Source organism: Lissotriton helveticus, chromosome 11 (genome assembly GCF_964261635.1).
Source record: "Lissotriton helveticus chromosome 11, aLisHel1.1, whole genome shotgun sequence".
NCBI lineage: Eukaryota > Metazoa > Chordata > Amphibia > Caudata > Salamandridae > Lissotriton > Lissotriton helveticus.
In genome coordinates this window covers 1,026,616,586-1,026,642,138 of record NC_136072.1, presented here as the reverse complement: position 1 = coordinate 1,026,642,138, position 25,553 = coordinate 1,026,616,586, and the positions used below count along the sequence as shown (strand labels likewise).

Sequence of the window (25,553 nt, the reverse complement as noted above, 5' to 3'; positions counted from 1 at the left end):
CAGATCCTCTCTGCAAAGACAATGCAACCCTACTCCTCCCTGTTTGTTGACATACCACATCGCGGTAGTGTTGTCCGTTAGGACTTGAACTGACTGACCGCGAAGGGAAGGGAGGAAGGCCTTGAGCATCAAACGTATCGCCCGTAACTACAGAAGGTTGATGTGAAGCAACCTTTCCTCTGGAGACCAAAGACCATTGATCTCCAGGTTCCCCAGATGAGCACCCCACCTTAGTGAATGCATTCCTGCTCAACACCCGCTCCGTCCATAGACACGCCATCGAACTCTGGAACCTCCTAGACGCCACAGCCCCTGACGTTGCCTTCCTCACGGAGACCTGGATGAACGCCTCTTCAGCTCCCGACATCGCCATCGCTATCCCAGAGGGCTACAAGATCGTCCGGAGGGACCGCAACGCCAACCAGATGGGAGGAGGCATCGCCATCATCCACAGGAACACCATCCGTCTCACGACCAGCACCGACAACACCCTGACCAGCGCCGAACACCTGCATTTCCAGATCCACACCAACCCGAACACCACCCTCAGAGGCACCCTGATCTAGCGACCCCCTGGACCACGCACACAATTCAGCGAGGACATCGCCGACTTAGTCAGCCCGCATGCCCTCCCCTCCGCTGACTACATCCTCCTGGGAGACCTCAACTTCCATCTGGAAAACAACAACGACCGCAACACCAGCACCCTGCTCGACAACCTCGCCAACCTGGGACTCAAGCAACTGGTGTCCACCCCCACCCACCGCGCCGGACACACACTCGACGCAGTCTTCTCTTCCAGCACAGACATCGGCTTCAGCCACGCCACAGAGCTTCAATGGACGGACCACAGCTGCGTCCACTTCACCTTCAAGAGAACGACGACCCACCAACACCAGCAACAGGCCGCCCGCAGAAGCTGCAACAAGATCACAGCAGACCAGCTCGCCACCTCCCTGAGCCAGCACCCTCCTGCCAGCTCAGCGGACCCCAGCCAGGCCGCCGACAACCTCACGAAGTGGATCAGCATCTGCGCGGACGAGCTCGCCCCACTGAGGACCCCGCCTAGCAGACCCGGCAGCAAGAAGGCCCCATGGTTCACCGACGAACTCAAGAGCTCCAAGAGGAACTGCCGAGCCCTCGAGAAAGTCTGGAAAAGGGAACCGACACCGGACAACAGGACCTCCTTCAAACTCGCCACCCGGAAACACCACCAGCTGATCCGCGCCGCCAAGAAAACAGCATTCAAGGACCGGTTGGACAACAACGCACACAACTGCAAGGAACTCTTCAACATCGTGAAAGAGCTTTCCAACCCCAGCGCAGGAAACAACGACATCACCCCATCGCAAGACCTCTGCAACTCCCTCGCTTCATACTTCCACAACAAGATCGCGGACATACACAACAGCTTCAACAACCAACCAACGCACACCATGACCGAACAACCACCCCCCACCACCACCCTCCACGCCTGGACCCCGATCAGCACCGAAGACACCATCCGCACGATGAACTCCATCCACTCCGGATCACCGACCGACCCCTGCCCTCACCACGTCTTCAACAAGGCCGACGCTGTCATCGCACCCCACCTGCGAGACATCATCAACACATCCTTCGACACCACCATCTTCCCGGAGAGCTGGAAGCACGCCGAACTCAGCGCTCTACTCAAGAAACCAACAGCGGACCCCACCGACCTCAAGAATTACCGCCCCATCTCGCTCCTCCCGTTTCCAGCCAAAGTCATCGAGAAGACCGTCAACAAGCAGATGGCCGCCTTCCTCGAGACGAACGGATCCCTTGACCCCTCACAGTCCGGCTTCCGAGCCAATCACAGCACCGAGACCGCCCTCATCGCCGCCACCGATGACATCCGAGCCCTGATGGACAATGGAGAAACAGCGGCCCTCATCCTCCTAGACCTCTCCGCGGCTTTCGACACGGTCTGCCACCGCACCCTAGTGCAGCGCCTCAACAACGCCGGAATCCAGGGGAAGGCACTGGAATGGATCATCTCCTTCCTCGACGGAAGAACACAGAGAGTCCGCCTACCACCGTACAAGTCAGAGGCCACCGAAGTCATCTGCGGCGTCCCCCAAGGATCCTCTCTGAGCCCCACCCTCTTCAACGTCTACATGAGCCCCCTCGCGGCCATCGTACGCAAACACAACCTCAGCATAATCTCCTACGCCGACGACACCCAGCTGATCCTCTCCCTGACCAACGACCCCGCCGCCGCCAGAGCCAACCTGCACGAAGGGATGAAAGAGGTAGCCGAGTGGATGACGATCAGCCGCCTGAAACTGAACTCGGACAAGACGGAGGTCCTCATCCTGGGCTCCTCACCCTCCGCCTGGGACGACTCCTGGTGGCCTCCCGCCCTGGGCACCGCACCCAAACCGACAGACCATGCACGCAACCTGGGCGTCATCCTGGACTCCTCCCTCTCCATGACCAGGCAAGTCAACAACGTCTCCTCGGCGTGCTTCAACATCCTACGCATGCTACGGAAGATCTTCTGGTGGATCCCCACCGAGACCAGGAAGACCGTCACCCAGGCCCTCGTCACCAGCCGACTGGACTACGGCAACGCCCTCTACGCCGGTAACACCGCCAAGCTCCAGAAGAGACTCCAGCGGATCCAGAACGCCTCAGCCAGACTCATCCTCGACATCCCACGAACCAGCCACATCTCCGGACATCTGAGAGACCTTCACTGGCTCCCCGTCAACAAAAGAATCACCTTCCGCCTCCTCACCCACGCACACAAAGCCCTACACGACCAAGGCCCGAGCTACCTCAACAGCCGAGTCAACTTCTACGCTCCCAAACGCCACCTCCGATCAGCCAACCACGCCCTCGCCGCCGTCCCCCGCATCCGAAGAACGACTACAGGAGGAAGGTCCTTCTCCTACCTGGCCGCCAAGACCTGGAACTCCCTCCCGACCGACCTGCGCCTGACCCAAGACCACCTCTCCTTCAGGAAGAAGCTGAAGACCTGGCTGTTCGAGCAGTAGCGGCACCCCCCCCCCCCCAGCGCCTTGAGACCCTACGGGTATGTAGCGCGCTTTATAAGTGTCACTGATTGATTGATTGATTGATTGATTGACTGTGGCCACCGACGGAGGTAGATGGAAGGGCTTTCCCTGAGACAGATTGCCTTCCACGTTCCACCAAGACAGATCCACTGCAGCTTCTCTGGAGATCCTCACCGACTCCCTGAGATCTCCGTTGTGCTGATACCACTGCCTGAGGAGGCACCACTGGAGCGCCCTCATGTGCCAGGGAGCATGGTTGACCAACAGAATGCAGGAAGCAAACAGACTGAGCAGGCGAAGGACCTTCAGTACTGGAACAACCGCTCCATTGTAAAACAAGGGAATCATTTCCTGTATGTGGAGAATCCTTTTAGGAGGTGGGAATGCTTTACACATAGTAGTGTCCAGTACCGCCCCTATGAACAGGTTGCGCTGAGAGGGCCCCAGGTGAGACTTGGGCACGTTTATCGAAAAACCCAATTTGCACAACAGCTAAGTTGTCACCTGCTTGAAGAACCTGCGCAAGGGTGAGCATCTTGAACTTCTCCTGCTTCAGAAAAAGGTTCAAGATCCTCAGATCCAGGATTGGATGCAGTCTGGCATCCTTCTTGGGAATTAGGAAATACCAGGAGTAGCATCCCTGACCCCTTTCCCGCTCTGGCACCACCTCTATCGCACCTTTTTTCAGTAAAGTTAGGACTTTCTCCTGCAGGAGAAGATGATGGTCCTCCGAGCAAGCCTCTTGGCAAGGAGGGTAATTTGGAGGGAATTCCCGAAAGGGAAGGGCATACCCATTCTCCACAAGATTGAGAACCCAAAGGTCTGTAGTGACTGATTCCCAATCTTGCAGAAAGTGAGTAAGCCGACCCCCCACTGGACCAACATGATCCAGAATGGTGGATCTAGGGCTGCTTTGCTGTGGTAAGGGAGGGGGGAGGTAGCGGAGGAGGGGGGCTGGCGGCCTCGTGGGCAACCTCTGTTTTTGCCCCTGTAGGATTTGTACAAGGTGTTTTGTTGCTGCTGTTGAGGTAGTCTATATGTCCGAAAGGACGACCTCCCAAATTCTCTGTATCGTCTGAAGGACAAGCCTCTAGTTTGAGCTTGAAGACCAAGAGATTTGGCTGTTGCCTTGCTGTCTTTAAATCTCTTCAAAGCAGCATCCGCCTTTTTCCAAAAAAGTCCTGAACCATCAAACGGTAGGTCTAAAAGCATAGCTTGAAAATCAGCAAGAACTCCGAGGACTTCAGCCATGCACTCCTTCTTGCAGCCACAGAAGATCCCATGATTCTGGCGACAGAGTCAGCAGTGTCTAATACACTTCGTATCACCTGACGTGCAGCCGCCTGAGTATCATGTAACACTTCCTCAAAATTCTTTCTATCCTCCTCGGACAACTTAGGTGCGAGCTGTTTAGCCGAATCCATTAAAGCATGGATATATCTACCCATAAGACAGGTGGCATTAGTTGACTTTAATGCCATGTTTGCCGAAGAGAATACTTTCTTGGCAGATTGGTCAAGTTTCTTCGACTCTCTGTCGGAGCTTGTGGAAATGCACCTGAAGATCTTTTCGAACAGGCAGCCTGAACAACAAGGCTCTCAGGAGAAGAATAAGAAGATAAAAAGTCAGGATCCCCTGGAGCCACCCTGTATCTCCGTGCAATGGTTTTGGAAACTGAAGGAGCTGAAAAAGGCTTGCGCCAAACTTCCATCACAGGGTCAGTGATTGCCTCATTGAATGGCAGTAGAGGTCCAATTACAGAGGAAGGTGGATGAAGAACTTCTATTAAAATGTTCGACTTAAACTCAGTAGTGGGAAGCTGAAGATCCAAAAGTTCTGCTGCCTTTTTGATCACTGGGTGATATGGAACCACATCCTTGGAAGGAGCATCAGATGCAGGCGAAAGTTCACACTCTGGAGAGATATCAAGGCCACTTGCTTCCCTTAACTCAGCAAAATATTCATCTGAGTCCTGAACCTCACCTTCCTCTATCTCCTCTAACTGATACCTCTGTTCTTCTATAACCCTCTGGGCTTCTCTCCTAGATCTTATTCTAGGTGCAGGCGTCGATGGAGCCAAGACCGGCTCCGTCGAATTCGGAGCCGGCGTCATGCACGGATCCAACGGCGCCGCCTGCGCTGAACGAGGTCGAATAGAAGGCACCGGAGAAGATGGAAGCGGTGTCGATGTCCTCGGCGCCGGGAAATGCCAAGACAGCATGAGGAACCCCCAAATTAAAAGCTAATGGGCCCATGGGACCCGAAGGTGCACCAGAGGGGTACATAGCCCTGTTGAAGACTCCGTACATAGCAATGAGATAATGCGACGGATCTTGACCCGGACCAGGAAAAGGAGGATAGGTCCCCGGGACTGAATCTGAGGCAGGCGTTACTGTGTTCGGGCCAGCCGGCGCCGACAGTGGAACCAATGGAGTTGCCTGCTCCTCCGGCACAGGAATATCTTCTTCTGGAACCGGAGAATGAACCGAAGTCGGTGAGGGAACCGGTGTCGGAGATCGAGTTGGAAAAGCTGCAGGCGAAGCCGATTTTTCAGGAGAAGCTGGTTTCGAGGGAGAAGGAAACACGAAGTCCTTACGGCGTCGTCGAGATGGAGAGGTCGACTTTGGCGCCGCTTCTTTTTCAGAATGGCGTATTGATGAATGCCTTTTCTTCTTGTGCTTCTTAGCTCTCGAAGCATGCCCAGACGTCGACTTCGAGCCCGACCTCGACCTGGAGCGCAACCTCGACCTTCTCCAACCTCTTTTTTCCTTTCTCATCTTCGCCATGAAGAGCTTCGCTTCCCTCTCTTTCAGTGCCTTCGGATTCATTTTCCTGCAGCAAGAACATCCCTCGACGTCGTGATCAGACGATAAACACCAAACACAGTCCTCGTGTGGATCAGTAATGGACATATGTCCTCTGCACTCCCTGCAAGGCTTGAACCCGGACTTCGTCGACGACATCCTTAAAAGGAAACAAGAAGGGGGAGGAGCCAAGATGGCGACCGGGATGGCAGCGTAGCCCCCGGCTCCGTGAACCTCCGCCTCCCGCACGGATATCCTGCATGAGATCCTGAGCCTGCGCTATATACCCGGGATGGTGATTGAGAGCGGCGACCGCTCGTGTGCTCCTGAAGTTTCTGACGGAGATACCGCCGGAGAAATGTTTATTTGAAGTTGGCGGCCTGTGCAACCCCGACACCGGGACCTCGGGTGGACAACATGGCCGGGTACTAGTTCGACAACAACGGCCATTGATGACTGGGCGGAGTCGGACTGCCGGAGTGGCGCTCATATTGGCTTGAATTTCACCGTGGTCACTCCTACCACTGAGCGGAGCGGATCGAGAGCATACCCGAGTTGGCAAGTCCAAGATGCTTCGGTAATTCCCTGAGCCCTAGCCGGTGAGCGGCTCGGCCGCTGTTCGTCCCGATTTTCGCGGGCCACTCCCGAATTTCTTCACTAATATTGCTCCAGGGCGAGGATGGTTTTTACCTGTGGACACACACTGGGCACATATTTTGCCCACCCTCTGGTATCCTGTTTGCAGTACCATGGCCCTTGATGCGCTAGTGTCTGTGTCCCGGTCACAATCTAAGGTGGAACTGCTCTCCGGCCATCTTGGTAGGGTGGAGTCTATCACCCTATATGCTGGGCCCCAGCAAGGTTGGGAGTGCGTGGCTGAGGGGAGCATAATGGAGCGGGCGCAAGGAGCTATGCTGATGTATGCTGATCTTCTCGCAGCCCTCGGTGCCCTTCATTTCACCCTGGCTCACGACGCCCGAGTGTTGGGGAGGAAGCTGGATGATATTGTGTCAACGTCGGACCAGTTGAGATCGACCTGTCCCCAGGTAGACAGGGATTTGTTTCATTTCCAGCAGGAGGAGAGTGTCGTGGCCGCCCCTGTGAATGGGGGAAAGCTGGACATTTCGGACTATGTGGCGACGTGTGGCCCGCTGGCCGTAGGTTTGGACTGTTCCCGAAGTTCTGGATTTGAACAGACAGTGGTGCCTTTGTCCCACGCACAGCCTCCGGCGTCCCAGGCAATCTTCCAGCACCGGTCGGCTGCGCTGGCTGTTTCCTTCTTCTTGGACCCTGTACGCTTGGTGTGGACCACATGTCCTGGGGCAGTACCGAGACAAATGATTCTTTGTGATGAGGACTGTGTTGGTATCCAGTGGCGTCCAACTTGCATGTGTGTGTCGCTTTTTGGTCTCTTTTGGACGCTCCCCTTCCTCGTACCATCAGACATGGCAGTGGGTCGACGGGTATGCATTGGCGGATTCGTAAAGAAAGGCCAAGGATAAATTTGCTCCTTCAGAGGTTGTACTTTAGTAGGCGGGCAGCCGCGGGGGATATGTGCTCTCACGACATCACTGATAGGGTAGTAGGTGAATAATGCTCCCCATTTCTCTTTGACATGCTCGATTTTTGTTGTCTACTGTTTGCCTTGGGGAGGACTATATTGTGCGGGAGGGAGTAGCCGTGGACATGTTTGAAGGCCCTCCTCCAGTTTATTATTATTCTTATTCCTTAGTGAATTCTGTGTCTTTTTCTCTCTCTCTTCTTTGGGGCAGTTCCTGGGCGACAGGCACGCTGTTAGTGGGGTAGGCCGTAGCCATTACAGTGATGTGGGGTGGCGGGTGTGGGGGGGGGGGGGTTTGTTATTTTAGTTTGTTATGTTCTATGGTCCCTTTCTTTCTTTTCCGTCTGTCTTTGGGAGGGTTCTTTACCTCTTTAGTAGGGTTGGCTGTCTTTTTTCCCTTTTTCCTTTTCTTATCAGGCCTCTACACTCGATTATGCCTTTAGGCTCATGGAGGGCGGGTTCTCAGAATGGTGCTCTGCTATATTGCTAGCTGTCGTATTGTTTTTGCTCTTGGTCCGCCTCGGCGACTGTATTGTTTTGACAACTGTATGATTCAACACCTGATTCTGTTTGCTCTGCGGGGTACGTCCCCCCCCTCACCTCTTCTTATTTTCTGTGGTGTGACGCCATTGCTCCTGCAGCCGTTCCTACTCTACGTAACTAAAAAAACGCAAACCTTATATATCCTTATGCTTTGCAGTGCACACTCATGACTGCCGTATCTATGATATTGTTTTTTCGGTCATGTTCTTGTTTTTATATCCTGATTCATTTGCTACACTTGCGGCCGGCCCCTGTGGTTGTGGGCCTGCTTCTGTACTATTTTGCAAATTTAAATAAAGGTTTTCAAAAAAACAAAACAAAAAAAAATAAACAAGAAGAAGCACAGGAACACAGCAAGAAACACAAAGTAACAAGCGTAACAACGGAGAGCCCTAGAAAAACTGTTAGCGTCGACGGCGCGGAAAAAAGGAAACTGACGTCATCACGCCGACGAGGCTCCTTTATGGCTCCAGTGAGGTCAGCGGGGTCGTGAGGGGAGCCATGGTTCCACGATGTCGTCCTCGTCGGCATGGAGAGCTACAAAAAATTTCCGAATGCTGCTGGCGCACGGGATATTCACAAGGTGAGGAATCCACTTTCAGATGTATCCATCAGAATACCTCCTTATTCATGCAGAAGATGTGTTTTCAATTGAAATGACAAAGATAAATAACCAAGTCAGCCTTCACTAGCTGAACAATTACATTGTGTACAACTATCAGAAGACTGAAGTTAACAGTTGCCACATTGCTCTACACTGCCATACAGTATAGTCTTAACTAAGTGGTACAGCAAAGTCTACAAATAAAAATCTATTAAAATGTGAACAAAAACAATAACCATCTGGATACAACATAAATCCTAAAAAAATACATACGCAACATTAAAAGAAATAAAACACTTAGACAATATATTTAATAATTTAAAAATACTAAACATCTCAAAGAGTATTTTAAGGACTTTTCAAACAGAATGCTGAATAGCTTTTTAATATCACGTGACAGAAACAAATTACCCTGGAATTGTGCACCTTTAGCTACAATAAGGCACCACTCTGTGCGCTAACCTCAGTTCATGACTCTTTTCCACACCAGAAGCAGGGAGCCAAACTGAGGTGGAACGACCACTGCACCAAGGTGAGGTCCTGAAGGGTCTCTGTGATGTGATACTACAGTTCGCAGAACAGGGATGAGGCAGGATTTGAATTTGAATTTGAATATTTGAATTTACAGCAATTTGTATAGCGCACTTATACCATACGGTTTCATGGCGCTGGGAGGACGTTTAAACCGGGGGTGAGTGTAAAGGAGAAGCAGGGTGCTAAGATGGGAAGGCACGGGAAAAAAGAAAAGTCTTAAGTGCTCTGCGGAATTCAGAATAGATAGGGATGGATCTGATGTGAAGAGGGACAGAATTCCAAAGGGTGGGTGCGAGGACCCTAAATTTCATGCCCCCAGCTTTCTTTTTCTTAAAACGGGGAACAGAAAGCAAAAATTTGGTGGAAGAACGAAGTTCTCTGCTGGGGCGGTAGACACTAATGGCGGAGGATATGAAATCAGGGGCAGTCCCCGCCAAGGCCTGAAAGGTTGTGCACCCCAGTTTAAAGAGGGCCCGCTCTTTGATAGGAAGCCAGTGAAGTGATTGGAGAAGGGGGGTAACATGATGAAATCTGGGTAGACCGTGGATCAGGCGGGCGGCCTGGTTCTGGACCAGCTGGAGGCGATGGAGTGCATAGGCGGGAGCTCCATTGTAAACAATGTTCCCATAGTCCAGCCGGGACAGAACCATGGCCATCAGAATAAGTTTAAGGGCTGGAACAGAAAAAAACGGGAAATTTTTCGTATAGTGCGAAGAGCAAAAAAACAAGAAGAAACAACAGCATTTATCTGGGTGTGAGGGGTGAGGTGGCGGTTAAGTGAGATCCCTAGAGTTTTTACAGTGAAAGAGGGGGTGGGGGAAATACCCAGGGAGGGGGGCCAAAAGCTAGGAGACCAGGGGCTGGGGGTGCAACCAGTAACAACAAGTTCCGTCTTGTCCAGATTTAATTTAAAATGATTACCGTTCATCCAATCGCTGATGAACAGCAAGACCGACTGGAAGGTGAGTACACTGGTAGGGGAATGAGAAAGCTGGAAGATGAGCTGGAGGTCATCCGCATAATTGTATACGGTGACCTCCATATTTTGGAGTGCAGAAATGAGAGGGTAAATATACAGATTAAATAATAACGGGGAAAGAGAGGAACCCTGGGGAACACCACACCGAACTTGGTGAAGGGGGGAAGTGAAATCTGCCAGATGGACGGCCTGGGAGCGGTCTCTCAGGAAGGAGCCGATCCAGGCCAACGCCGGGCCCTCGATGCCCGCCGCCCTGACACGGGTGAGAAGAGTGGAGTGGTCAACCGTGTCAAAAGCGGCGGAAAGATCTAGAAGGACCAGGGCCTGGGGAGAATTGGTATCCAGCCCCTCCCTGAGATCGTCCATCACCGAAATGACCACCTTCTCGGTGGAATGGCGAGGGCGAAAGCCGGCCTGTCGGGAGGCGAGTCCTCCGGTTTCCTCAATAAAGGCACCTAGGACCTGAGTGACATGGGCCTCCAGAACCTTGGCCAGGAAGGGAAGAAGGGAAATGGGGCGGTAGTTAGAAGGGGAAGTAGGGCCAGCCCCAGGGTTTTTTAACAAAGGAATAACAATGGCCGTTTTGTGAGGAACTGGGACGATCCCCTGATCCAGGGAGTCGTTAAGGAAAGTGAGGGGGGGGAAGATAACAGCTCGAAAGAAGACTGCGAAGAATATGCGCTGGAGCAACATCTGCCGGCGAGCCAGGTTTGACACGGGTCAGCAGAGAAAGAAAGGAGTCTCTGGTAAGGGGAGGTAGGTGGGTAAGTTGGGAAATAAAAGAGGGGGGCTGGGGATCACAAAAAGTAGAGGAGGGGGGGGGATCCCAGCCTTAATAAGGGCAACCTTCTCAACGAAAAAATCGTTGAGAGAGTTGCAAAGCTGCTGGGAGGGAGGAACCTTGGGGGAGGCCCTGTCAGAAGAGGACAGTTCCCGAACAATAGAGAATATCTCCCTGGAGTGGCTCTCGGCATCAAGAACCCTCCCCGAAAAATACACTGTCTTGGCCTGGAGAATGTCCTTTTTGTATTCTTTAAGCATGAGCAAGTAACGAGTTTTTAGGAGAGGACAATAAGCACGTCTCCATAGTGAAGGAATCTATGGCTAGGTAAGAGTCTGCCCAATAAAGTGTTATCGAGTTAAGTAACTTGTTTATCTGATAGAGGCTTCTAGCCGCAGATTTCTTACCTTAGACTAGATACCAAAGCAATCTTTCTCCAGATGTTGATCTGCAAATTGTGTACACTAAAAGTCCTGGAGGACCAAACGGGCAAAACGCCCATCATTCTTGATCGGACTGTCTAGACCAGTGGTCTTCAAACTTTTTAATGCCTTGCCCCGTGAAAAAATAAAATTCATCGGGCTTCCCATATAATCTTTCACAATTATTCTATTAAATTGGCAATGTTTAAACAGGTCTTGACTTACTGAAACACAAAACATATTTAAACATTGTCGGTAAATTCTGTTACCGTTTAAAAATGCAACCAAATACATGATTGCCAAACATCCTATTCTGGTCAGGCATTCCTTACTAATGTGTAAAAGTATCCACAGTGTTACTATTAGAAATGGGGGTGAGGTTTTTGAAGAATATTTGGAGCCCATTCCTTTTCGAAACATACTTCCAAATAGGATATCAATGACAAAAGATGTTCGTGATAGCCTATTACAAAGCGATTACTGCTGCTCATTTATTTCCCACTTTAAAAAAGCTGCTTCAGCATAATGCTTCTTTTGGTCATAGCCTGGAGCCCACCACTGGGATGACTTGAGGCCTCCCTAGGTGGCCCGCCCCCCAGTTTGAAGACCCCTGGTCTATACAGTAATGTTTGGCAAATTTGCAGCGATGCCCACGTAGCTACCTGACAGATGTCCAGAACTGGGACTCCTCTAGCTAGTACAGTGGTCTCAGCTTTGGCTCTGATGAAATGAGCTATCAAGCCCTCAAGGAGTTGCTCTTCAGTCATTGAATAGCAGATTTAGATACAGAGGATACACAATCTGGAGATGGTTCTTTTATGTACTGCCTTTCCTTTTTCACACCCACAAATCCAACAAAGATTGGATTGTCCACCCGCAAATCCTTTCTACGATCAATGTAGAACAACAATGCTCTTTTTTGATCCAGGCTGTGGAGTTCCTGCTCTTCCTTGGTAGGATAAGGGGGGAAAAAAAAAAGAAGGTAGTGTGATGTTCTGCCAGATGTGAAAAGGTGTGACCACGGTTGTTAAGAAGGACGCACGGGTCCTAAGGACCAACTTATCCAGAAAAAAGGTTGTGCATGGGGGGTGAACTGTAAGCGCCTGCAAATTTGCTAACCCTCCAGGCAGATTTTATAGCCACAAGGAAGATGGTTTTAACGGTATGCAGTCTTAGAAGTCAGCTATGAAACGGCTCAACCGTGAACCCATGATGAACACATGCTGTAAACCTTTCAGGAAACTGGTGACAACAGGTGACTTGAACAGGGAGGGTTGATTGAGAAACTGTAAAAAGGTTGAGGAGATAGAAGACAGAGTACACTTTTTACTGTGACCAAATTAAAGGCCTTGCTGAGCAAGGGATAAGGAAAACAAAAGGACTTCAGACAAGGGTGCAGACAAAGGATCAACCGATTTGGCGGCACACCAAGCCCCAAATGTGTTCCATAGGAAGGTGGAAACATTTTCATGGAGGGATGCTTGACTGCCAGGATGACATCACATACATTCCTAGAGTCGAGGGATTTGCACGGTCGGGTGCAGGTGCTTGCCCTGCTGCTGTGATAGGAGAACCTCCTGCAGGGACAGCTTGGTCGGAGAAAAGATGCTCATGCCTAGGGGTTCAGGATATCTGACTCTTTTCCCAATCCGGAGCCACTAAGATGACTTGGGTTTGGTCACTGATTTTCTTGAAAACTCTGGACAGGAGTGGTGTATGCGAAAAGGCATACAGAAGGCCTCATCTCCACTTGAGAAAAAATGCGTCTCCAAGCGAGAGGTGACTTGGAAATTCCAGTGCACAGAAGAGCTGACATTGCTCATTCTCTGCAGTAGAGAATAGATCTAACCAAGGTACTCCACATTTCTGAAGAGACCTTGCACCATCTCCAGATAAAATACCATTTGTGATCCACTAGGCATCGATGAATGAGTATGTGCGCTCTGGTGTTCAGAGAGCCTGCCAGATGTTGAGCATACCCGGAAATTACATGATGTTCGAGCCATGTCCAGGAATGCAGGGCCTCTCGACACTAGGTTCACAACCCCACCCTGCTTGTTGCAATATCAGATGGCGGTGGTGTTGTCCGTGAACACCTGAACAGCCTTCCCTTGATGGAAGGAAATAAGGCTTTAAATCCAGAGGTATGGCTCTCGGTTCTAACAGGTCGATGTGGAATTGTTACATTCTGCTGGAGGCCAGAGGCCTCTGATCTACACCTGTCCCAGAAGGCCGCCCCAACCCAGGAGCAATGCATCTGTCACTACAGTTAGTTCTAGATAGAGAAGGGAGAGGGGTCTGCAACTGACCCAATCACATTCAATCTACAGATATTTTGCAGTTCCCGATGTTATCTGGACCAGATCAGAGTTATTCTCCTGATGCTGTGGCCACTGGAACTTCAGACCCCCCTGCAGTGCCTGCATATGCCAACGGGCATATTTTACTAGCAGCATACAGGAAGGTATGAGACTCAGTAGCCTCAAAGTTAGTCTCACCAAAATCAAGGATAGGGGTTGAAACTTCGTAATCAGAGCCCAAATATCCTTAACACACTGTTCTGGGTGATAAGCTCAAAACTGCACTTTATCCAGATAGCTCAGATGAAAGGAAGCATCCGAGAGGGAGTGAGGTGTGACTTCGGCATTTTTATAGTGAACCCCAGAGAATGCAGGGGCGATTCAGCTTTCAATAGCAGGTTGTTGAGGTAGGGGAAGACTGGAGCCCCTGACCTTCGAAGATGTTAAGCAACTACCGCCATCATCTTGGGGAACACCTATGGGGCACTCATAAGGATAAAGGGGAGCACAGCAAATGGATAATGCTCTTGGTCTACTGTTAGGTGCAGGTAACCCCTTTGGGCAGGCAGGACAGGGATATGGAGTAAGCATGCTCCAAGTCCAATGCTACCATCCAGTCTCCAGGGTCGAGGACTGACAGTATCAGAGTCAAAATGAGCATCATAAATTTTTCTTTTTTCAGGAAGTAACTGAGAGGGCCCAGGATCAGTGCAGGATGGAGGCCTCCATCCCTTTTCGGCACCAGAAAGTAGCAGGAATAGCAACCACGACCTACTTCTTATGCTCACACCCTCTCAATCGCCCCTTTGGCCAGGAGAGCCAGTATCTCCTGTCGCAAGAGTGAAAGGTGGTCCTCAGTCAGCCGATCAGTGGCAATTGGAAAGGGAAGGCATAGCCTCACTGGACAATCTGAAGCACCCATTTGTCCGAAGTGATCTTCTGCTATTGGGACTGGTGGTGCCAACTCCTGTCACCAACTGGTTGCCCATGATGGTATCAGGACAAAGTAAAGAGGCTTTGCGGTAGCATTTGCCGGGAGGGGGTTGGTAGATTGGGCCAAACTCTGGTTCGCACAAGGCTTGTGAGAGCCACATCCATGGCCATGAAAGGATTGTGGTGCCTGCTGGCCTTGGTGGCTAGGCGACAGGGACACAGCCGATAGCCCCTACTGTAGCCACCAAATTGGTGGAAGGATAGATGTGGCTGTCGTGGGGCCATGGTGAGCACCAATGACTACCAGTGGCCCTGCTTCTTTAAAACACTCTACTTCTGAATCAGCCTTGATGCCACAAAGGTGAGTCTCATCGAAGGGCATGTTCATAAGGGTTGCCTGAACATCCCCTGAAAGTCAGTTGCCCTCAGCAAGGCGTGCTATCAGAGCGCACCGATTGGAAGCAATAGCCAAATGAGTCAGTTGCATTCAATCAGCATCTGATGGTGAACTTTGCTGCATGTCTCCCGTCAGCAATAGCCTGGGAGACATATGGCTCAGGATTCCTCCGAGACTACAGGCAGCACTTGTGCAACCGTATCCTACACAGTATGAGACTAATGGCCCAATAAGACAGGGTGCTCACACCCTGCAGTGCAAGGCTGGTGCAAGAGAAAATCCTCTTTTCCAAGGTATCAAGCTTTTTAGATTCCCTATTCGGTGGAGTGGTAGGGAAAACACAATTTATCTTGGATGTTGAGGCCTGGACCACCAGGCTCTTGGGGTGGGATGCTGGGAGAGGAAGGCTGGTTCCGAGGTGTGGGCCAATGATGGCGGGAGATAGTATTGTACAGGGCTTGGCCCAGGCCCCGAGCAGGACATCAGTGAGGGCTTCATTGAAGGGTTCTAGGCGTTCTGTGATGGGGATATCCCAGACTGAAGCACCTCTGTCAAGATATTGGTCTCAACCTCAACCGTGGGCAGATGAAGGTCCAGGGTTTGAGCCACCCTCTGGACCACCATTGAAGGAAGCTCCCTTCTCCATAGCCACTGTGGGAGGAGAGAGGTGTCCAAACTAGTGGAATCAACCAGGTCCTCATACCAGGTATTGTCAGCCATGGAGTATGCTAGGGGATCAGAATAGCCCTGGGGATCCTAAGATCCCCTGTCTTTGTGTTCCTCAAAGCATCTTTCCGTGAAAGAGGGCTACATCTCCAATTCAGGCTGTGTGGGCCTGGTCGAATATGGTTTGACTCTGTATCGGAGTCAGAAATCACGATGGGTTCGGCTTTGGTGGTGCTGGGTAATAGTGCCACTGGAAGAGTCCCTGGAGGAAGTTGCAAAGCAGTCCTAGTAGGGGTGGATCCAGATCCACTAACAGACCCTGGAAGCCCGACTGCAGACATCCCAGAGTCTCTCTCCTGAACACGTAGGGCCCAAAGGCGTTACAGAGGGGTTGATTACCCAAAATGAGGCTCATGGCCTCATAGAATTTGGGTGGGATCGCTCCACAAATTTGGGGAAGTGCAGAGTAGACCCAGTGTCAGACATGGACTCCACAGGGATGACGTGGGAGCGCATTTAGGGCGTCATTCCTGCAAAGAGCATTTTGACTTCTCGTGGGACTTACCTGAAGAAGTCTGAGATCGAGACGATGGCTGGCGGGAGCGTCAGAGAGTGGTCCCAAGACCTCCCTCACGTACAGGATCTGGAGTTGTGCGAAGTTGAGTGGCGAGTGGCCAGAATCTTCATGACCTGCATCTGGATGGCCTTCAGATTCATCAACCAGTTCCAAGCACCACAGATACACGAAGTGGGAGTCTGTCACAGACATTTGCCAGTGACATGCATCGCAAGGCTTGAACCCAGTTGCTTTTTTCTGGGATATATTCCAGAAATCAGGGAAAAAGGCCACACTGGTCAAATTTGACAAAACGGTTGAAAAAGTACAGTCAAAATTTGACTGAGGGGAGCTCAATACATATACGTGCTGATGGACCGGAAAAGAAGGAACTGAGGTCAGTGCACTGGGGTGGCGACTATATAGGTATGAGCACATCACTTCGCCATTCGGAGTGGAACACTACCATCTACTGGCATGCAACAGGGCTGCCCAAACATGTCCACATCCAGTCGATGCCTCTGGAATATTTTAAGGTAATGAATCTGCAGCTAGAAGTCTCTATCAGATGAAATAGTTATTGACCTAGTTCTCCTTCAGAAGAATCTCCATTGAAAAAGTGAGAACTGAACTGTTCCACATACATGAAATCTTTTCATTTAAAGACAATTTAGCAACCTACTATTGACCAATTTCATTGAAAGGTAGGTTAATGCTGCAATATAAGCGATAGGCTGCAGCCATGTAAGGCTGGAAAACTGGCACTACAGCTTTAAAGAATCCCAGTCCTTCAGTGTCCCATCATGCCCTGTCAATGGAATGATTCTTTTTTTTTTTTTTTTTTTTAACAATCCTCATTTTTTCCAGCGGGGAGGAGGGATGGTTGATTATCATTTCAGTGGAGATTCAGGAGGCCAAGAAATCTCAGATAAATAAAAAACGAAATTCTCTTGCAAAGGAAATACAGAAATGTTCACATCCACATATTATATACTACTTGTCTCACCAACAAATTACAGACCTCAGTCATACGAAGTCAATCGGAGCGGCCCCAGACCCTACTAGTCAATTATAATGTATGCAAAATTACAAAATGGATACAGTAAAAAACTTTTTCTTTAATTATATAGTCAAATATATTTCAAAGAATCAATATACATAAAAACACAATGCATCAAGAGGTTACATTCATTAAAAACACATTATACAGAAATATACATAAAATAAGAGACCGAAAAATTATGTGCAACTAAGTAATAGCATCTGTTATGGGTTACTCCTTATGGAATTCCAATTCCTATAGATTTTAATGTCCACAGCCTTTCATATTCTATTGGGCATTGATATGTTCCTAGGATGTAACCAAATACGAACACAAGCGTCGACGGGTTTCGGTGGTGTTGTGTAGTTTTGAACCACCTTTCTCAAGACCTAAATTATATATCAGCCTCTCTTGTCAAATTTATACAATAATTTCCTCTATCTTATCAAGGAGAGCACGAACATTTATAGTGTTTTGGCTCAATCTCAGGAGGGGCTCCACAGGGCACCACGCACCACTCCCATCCAAATCTTGATTAGATCCCAATTGGCACTAAAGTTTATCTTCTATGGAGGCGAATGTGGCTCCCTTGTACTGTAACGTTACTTTGGTGTTACTGTATCTCAATTCTCCTTGAAAATCCACAATCTAAAACTTGAGCGTGCACTATGGTCACAGTGTGATATAATTGGCAATCCGTGGCTTTATCCTCTTCATGTAAGTAGGAACACCATTGTTGTCACCTAATGTGGGACCTCAGTGGTTGCTCGACGGCACCCTCAGTCTCTGCGTAATAATGCAAAAATTGAGCATTATTACGTTGGACGCGGAGACTGAGGGTGCCGTCGAGCTACCACTCAGGTCCCACATTAGGTGACAACAGAGTGGTGTTCCTACTTACATGAAGAGGATAAAGCCACAGATTGCCAATTATATCACACTGTGACCACTGTAGACAGTGGATGTGAACATTTCTGTATTTCCTTTCCAAGAGAATTTCGTTTTTTATTTACCTGTGGCACCCCCTCTCTTGGACAGTGGGGTCGCTCCCTTTCTTTTCTAAACAAGAAATCTCAGAGCCACTAACTGGGACCCAAGACTGAGGCAGAAACATCAGAACATAGGCCAAATATACTGGAATCGCTGAACTGGAGGGAAGGTTTGAAACTGCACTGTATCTAAAAAGACTTAGATGAATGAAGGAGTCAAGTGTGACTTTGGCACGTTGATTGAGGACCACAAAGATGTTAAGAGGTCCGCTGTTGTCTGGAGGTGGTTCATGACCAACTGCGGTGAGGCCGACTTCAATGGCAGATCAACAAAATAGGGCAATACTGGTATACCCAAGCTGCGAAGGCGTGCGAAGACCGTCATCATCACTTTCTGGAACGCCCAAGGGGCAGAGGCAAAACCGAAGGGAAGCACAGAACACTGAAAATGCTATTGGCCCAACTTGACCCACAGGTAACTGCTGTGCGAACGTAGGACAGTAATATGAAGATAAGCATTCGCCAGGTCCAGATCTAACATACAGCCTCCTGGATCTAGGACAGATAGAAAGTGGGCCAACATGAGTATCTTAAAATTGTCTTTTTCAAAAAGACGTTGAGAGGGTGAAGATCTCAAATAGGAAGAAGGCCTCTGTCCTTCTTTGGGAGGACGAAGAATTATTGGGAGTCATATCCTGTTCCTATTTCCAATGTAAGAATCTTCTCTATGGCTCCTTTGTCCCACAGAGCCTGAAACTCTTGCCACAGAAAGGACAAATGGTCTCATGAAAGCCGATCTTATGTGGTTGGGATATGCAACGGGAATGGCAGGGCGTATCTTTGATGAGTTATTTAGAGCGCCCATTTGTTTGCTGTAATGCACTGCCACCAGTGCAGTTAGCCACTTTGATGCGCTTGGGATATGTAGCGGGCCTAACAAGGGATGACAGGGCGCATCCATGCTGAATTATTTAGAGTGCCCATTTGACAGTTGTAATGCAATGCTACTCGTGGAGTTAATAACTTATCCTACCATCAAAAGGGTGGCCATGTGTTCCTGAGGGCAAGCTAAAGAAGTTTGTTATGATAGGGTATGTTATTAGTTTTTCTAAAGCACATGGCAACCCAGAAACAGACTTCCCATTGCTAACAGAAGTCGTGAGAGAAAAAAACACTGCTTATGCGAACAGATGGGTCTTTAGCGGTCTTCTGAAACTTAGCAAGTTACCGTTGGCGCTTAGTTGACTAGGGAGGCAGCTCCAGATCTTAGATACTAGATAAGCAAAAGACAGCCCACAGCTTCCGGCCCTATTGATTCTGGGGGTAGCCAGAAGAAAGTGATTGTTCGACCTTAGATTTAGTGCTTTAATGTACAGGATAATGGGATGACTAAGGATATGTGGTCTCTGAGCATGTTTTACTTTGTGTACAATTTAGAGTGTTTTAAATTCTATCCTCTTCTTTACTGGAAGCCAATTGAGGCTAACCAAGGCCTAGCATGCAGACTGCGATCTTGGAATGCTCAGCAGGACTCTGGCTTGGGAAGCTGAAGCAGGACGAGCAGGGGGATCAGGCAATATGCTGCCCAAGGACATTTTTGGTTGGACCCCGACGCAAGCAATGAAAAAAATACTGGGGCAGTGGGGGTCTGTTGCTGGGTACATGTCCTTTGTGTTTCCTTTATGCTAAATCATTTCCAGCGCCTTAAATTGAGTGAAATTGCTAGGGATGCTGCTGCACAGACATGAAAGTGCTGCAGTCCTGCTTTCTTTAAAGTGCTCCAGTGCATAGCCTGTTCTGTCTCAGAAGAGCCAGGTGCCATCAAATGGCATATCCATTAAGGACGCTAGGACATCACCTGAAAAATCGGTGGATCCTAACGGCGTGTGGCACGGTAGCACTTCTTGCTGGAATCAACTGTCTTGCCATAACAATCAGCAGTGTCCAGCTCATAGTGAATGACTTATTTTGCTGCGTCTTGGAGAATCCAGACTGATCTGCACTAGTTTAGAGTGAAATTCATCAGGAATGTTGGCAAGGTCTTGCTGACCATGTACCACAGTGCATGCGAGTATCAATCAAAGAGGCAGCTGGCATTAGACTGAATGATTGAAGGACCGGAATAGCTAAAGAGAACATCTGTATCCCAACTGTGCACATGCGTACATATGTTTCGACTCCGTATTAGAAGGAGCTGTAGGAAATGAGTTTGGGTTCACCCTACTGGTAGAGGCCTGGCCCTCCAGGCTCTCGGGCACAAAGGGTGACCTTTGGTCAAAGTGTCTATCAGCGTATCAATTAGAGCCTCATTGAAAGGGAGGTGTGGTTCTGTTAAGGTCTGCACAGGCAGAAGAACCTCAGTAAAGAAGTTAATTTTGCATCTTGACATCCACATGACTTTTCTGAGTGAGAGTAGTGGGACGGAGAAGAATCCTACTTCACCTTCTTGGACTTTGACTTCCCTGAAGACTTTCAATGTGAGGAATATCTTTTGCAGGAATGGCTTTGAGAGCGGGACCACACCCTTGACTTAGACAAGAAGAAGGTCTTATGTGCCTTTATTAGGTGTTCAGCAATGCAGCAACATAGAGTTAGGATTTTAATGGTCCTGGACAGATTTTAGGTACATCCAGGTGCAGTCGTCGCAGACCTTTGGGTCGTGCGATGACTCAAGAGACCAACATCCTTGGTGAAGGTCTGTCACAGACATCTGTTTGTGATAGTCCCTACAAGGCTTAAGCCCTGTTCTTGTTGGTGGGGACATGTCACATGGAAAATTAATTTGGAGGAAACTATTTCATCAAAAAATTATGCAGAGTGGGAACAAGCTCTGGATCCACGTTATGAAGGCACAGAAAGAAAGGAACGGATATCAGAGCAATCAATTGCTCTTATGTGTGGCTCTGCTGTCACTTCTGGAGTGGAACGAGCCTCAAGCAGAGCAACATGACACCACCTGCTAGCGGGTGGGAAGGATGCTGAGAAAAAAATCTACGGGCCAGTCTGGCACCTGGGGTTATTCACAAGGTGAGGAATGAGGGAATAGAAGTATTCATCAGAAATTGGACATCTGGATTACATATGTGAGGGACGTAGTTCAACTATGGTCCCCTTAAATGGACACAATCCATTTTATTTAACAGACACACTACACATGCCTCAGGCAGCACTGTATACCTGCAAAAATGAGGCTGTCAGGGCACAGATCAGCGGATCCACATGGTCAATGAGAAACCTCACAGAGTAACAGGGGCAGGATCACAAGCACTGTGCCAGCTTTTGTTAGGACTGTGCTTTCATTCCTATCAAGAAGCTGAGAGAGCACTTGAGGTAGGTCTTTCCACTTTCAAACCTGGCCCTGCTGCTCAGTCTGGCTCCTCCGTGGTAATCATGGCTCACTGGTTCCAAAGTCCAGCACTGAGTTACTGCTTCAAATTGCCAGCAAACTAAGAAAGAGAAGCAAAACAAATCTAGTGTTGTTTCCCAAAATGAGTGCATGTATGTTTCGGGGTGATTAAGAGAGAATGAGACTGAGTGAGACCGCAAGTGTTAGTTTAGTGTGTCTGAATGCCATTAAGAGTGAAAGTGAGTGAGAATCAATGTGTGAATAATTGAAAATGAGGGTATGGGAAAGAGTAACGGAGTGTGAGTGAATTACGAAAAGGGAGTGAGGGGACAATTGTTATGTTATGGTAAAAGTATTTGTAGCATGCACATACACAAAACGGTTACTTGGCGCCAAGTCTAAAAAGTATCCTACTGCTCGTTGTTTCATTCATAAGCCTGGTGAAACAGCCAAGTCTCCTCAATTGAGGGTTAATTGTTGAGGAGCTGATGTTAAATGGGAGAGAGTTCCAAAAGTTAGGGGCCAGGACGGCAAATCTTGCTCTGCCTAATCTCTTATGTTTAAAGGAAGGGGTAGCCAATAGGTTAAGATGGGAGGACACAAGGTCCTGGGAGGGAACATATCTCTGAACCAGGGTAGAGAAAACTCTTTAAGGGGCCCCTGACTAGGATCAGTTCTGTTTTATCTGGGTTCAATTTTAAGTGTTCGCTATTCTTCCAAATGCATATGTGTAGCATGGTTGTCTGAAAATTAGAGATGGAGTCGGCAGACTTGTCGATGGTGAATATCAGTTATAGATCATCTGTGCAGTTGAAGGTGCACACATTTCTTTCACCTAAGGACTGAATTAATGGGAAGAGGTACCAAATGAACAAGTGCGGCACACCACATGTAAATTTGACTTTAGGAGCCATGAATTGGGAAAGGCGAACAGATTGAGAGCGGTCATCTAGAAAGGGTGTGAGCTATTTGAGGGCCAGTCTGCTTACTAATTTTCCCACCGAACTTGCTGCCAAAGTGGGGCTTAGCCAGGGAAACTTGCATCTCCACTAGCTGGAGAGACCCTGGTCAGCATTACAAATGGCAGGAAGCCTTTGAGGCTCACCGCCAGACTATGCTGTTCCTGCATGGGGTTAGGTGTAAAGCACCTCCACCTAGAGCAGGCTTTGTTTCTGACCCACAAGAGCAAAAGGTTCCCACCTCAGGGGGTCAGAAACAAGTCTAGAGATAGCAGGATGGAGCAGACCAGTCGCACAAGTTACCTACCTTGTAGACGACGCCTACAGACGTGCAGGGGTACTGCTACGCAAATCTTTCCGGATCCAGACTGACGCCTGGGGATATTCTAAGGTAAGGAATCTAACACTAACCTGTTTCTTTCAGATAGGCACACACTAGTGGTTTAGTAGGTTTGCAGAGGGCACCTCTGAGGTGTCCTCTGAGTGCATTTATTAATGAATCAAACACTGGCATCAGTGTGGGCTCATTAATCTGAGATGTTTGGTACCAAACATCTTGGAATTCGGTGAAGCCATCATGGAGCTGTGTAACTTGTATTGGTAAGCTCCCTTCCCATGTATCCAATATGGCTTCGCTGCACACTTATAATATCTAAGAATGGACTTAGACACTATAGGGGCATGAGGTATAGTGCACCCTGCCTGCTGTAGGGGTGACTTACCTGTGCCTCTTGTAGTACTGGTAGGCCTGGCCCACAAGGATGTGTGCCAGGTCGACTCTTCACTTTTATCTGCACCAAAATATGCAGGCTGCAGTAGCAGTCTGCATGTGTTTGGTGAGGTTCTCTTAGGGTGGCACAATGCATACGGCAGCCCTTAGAGACCCTCTCAGGTCACAATGCCCTTGGTACCACTGGTACCTTTTACAAGGGACTTATTTATGTGCCACAGTTGTGTCAATTGTGGAAACAAAGGTACAGTTTTAGGAAAGAACACATGCACTGGGAACCTGGCTAGAAGGAACCCAGTGCCCATTCAGTCAAAGAAGCACTAGAGTCAGGCAAAAAGTGGGGCGTAACCATTCCAAAAGGATTGCTTTCCTACACAGCCGAGGTAACTTACTGTCGCTGGCATATTGGAGGTAAATATTGGCATAAGGGAGGACACCAGTTGAAAAACGAAGGCCTTGACATACTGTAATTCTTGGCATACAGGTGATACCTATTTTAAAATGCTGGTACTTCCATACTGCAGGTAATACTTGGAATACTGTGGGTGGCAGGTCTGGTTAAGGGAAGCAAACTATGAAAATCTGCTGGCTCTAACATAGTGGAGGCAATTCTAACATATGGGTCCAGAATACCATACTGATAAATACACTTCACTTGTGGGCAGGGCTGCAGCATGCAGGGGCCTGCAAAGGGTGCTTTGGTTAAGGCAGCAGCCAGGTAGAGCAGTGATACTGCAATGAACTTAGGTCATCAGTGTGGTAACACAAAATGCACAAAGCTGCCTTCTTTGTTGCAAGGACACATGAACCGGCAAATCATGATCAGGAGTCCTGCTTTTGAGATGGCGGCACAAATTTTATTTCTCAAAAATAAGTGCCATTCACCCCAGCCACAAATTAATCACTGAATGGATGCCTCAAAGGAGAAAATAATTCATTTAGTAATACATACTTGTGGAAAAGACAAGTTCCAACAGGGTTCGTCCATGCACCATCCCTTTTTTCTGCTTCTGTTGCAAATCCAAACGAAACAATCGGGCCAGTGTCATCATCTATATCGCCATATGAAACAACTTCAATCTCCCAGTAAAAGGATGGTGCCTATGATAAAGCATACAAGAATACTTGAAAAACTTTATAGGAGGAACAAATATCAACAGTTTAAAAACAGAAACTTAATAAATAAGCTTTAGGTCACAAACTAATAGGTAATAGGACTATCTCTGAGAGCTGGACAGTTTTGAGATCGTAGTAGTAATTAGACAAAAAGGGGAACTATTGGGAGTTTATTTGAAAAAAATATAAAAAATGTAATGGTCAATCTGTGGCAACTCTTAGACTTTTTCCAGTCTTGGCATAATTAGGGATTTGAATTGATTATTTCAGTATCATTTCTAAAGACAGTAATTTATGTTGGACATTTTAGGACCTCATTAACAAGAATGTTGTAGTTGTATGAACTATGATCTTGGTTGGTATATTATGTAAGCTATCTTTACTTTTCTCTTTGTTATTTTCAGCCCTGAAGAAGCATCATCTATTACCGAAAAACACGTGTTGGCTGAAATAGTCTTAGTGTTATGTGTGAACATTCTGCTAATAATAATGTAATAACACAAGTATCTGTGGTCAAATATATTCCTTTATTGATATTGATAGAAATTTGTGAACTAATATCTTATGACATAATTGTCAATTATTTTATAAAAACTCATATGCAATGTCTTCAAGCAAAGAAAATAAAATACATTTCAATGAAGAACTAAAAAAAAAAAACAGAGAAATATATTTTTTAAAACAGAAGTCATTCATTCATCTTCATGAGCTAGTTATGAATAATACCTGCACGCCTGGAGGGTGTGAACCTTACATTCAATAATAAAACAAACCCTTAACCACTGAGATCAACCACAACATTCATTCATTTCAGAGGAAGATTCAAGACTGCCCATCCCACATTTCTAAAAACAAGAGACTTGAAGAACAAGTTACTTCCTTTGGTAATACCTTTTCTACAACAGACTATCTAACCACAGGTTCTTCACCTTTCTCCAGGTGCCAGACGGGACCAGGAGAATTTTGACAGCAATTCCATCACGTTTTGGTAGGTGGCATTGTGTGGTTCCATGTCGCATCCCCCCACTCCGGATTTTATGTCGGGCGATTATATCTGCGCCACTTGTGCATGTTGACGTCAGTTTCTTTCTGATCTATGCGATGATGGAATTACAGCCCACAGAAATCAGACTATCCCAGTACAGATCTTATTAATATACTGTACGAGTCGATTCCAAAGGAGGAGGAGGAAGGAGGGCTGGTGAGGAACCTGCGGTTAGAGTCTCTACTAGAAAAGAGGTTATAAA

At 48.2% G+C, this 25,553-nt stretch overlaps 1 protein-coding gene across 4 annotated transcripts in view; it reads right to left on the bottom strand.

The window, feature by feature from the left end:
• HECTD4 (HECT domain E3 ubiquitin protein ligase 4) overlaps positions 1 to 25,553 on the bottom strand; it is a 2,216,728-nt gene that overhangs the window by 1,055,356 nt on the left and 1,135,819 nt on the right. For all 4 annotated transcript variants that reach the window (XM_078667422.1, XM_078667425.1, XM_078667423.1 and 1 more), the window contains exon 47: positions 24,143 to 24,291. In XM_078667422.1, the coding sequence (XP_078523548.1) occupies positions 24,143 to 24,291 (149 nt within the window). The remainder of the gene's footprint in view (positions 1 to 24,142; positions 24,292 to 25,553) is intronic.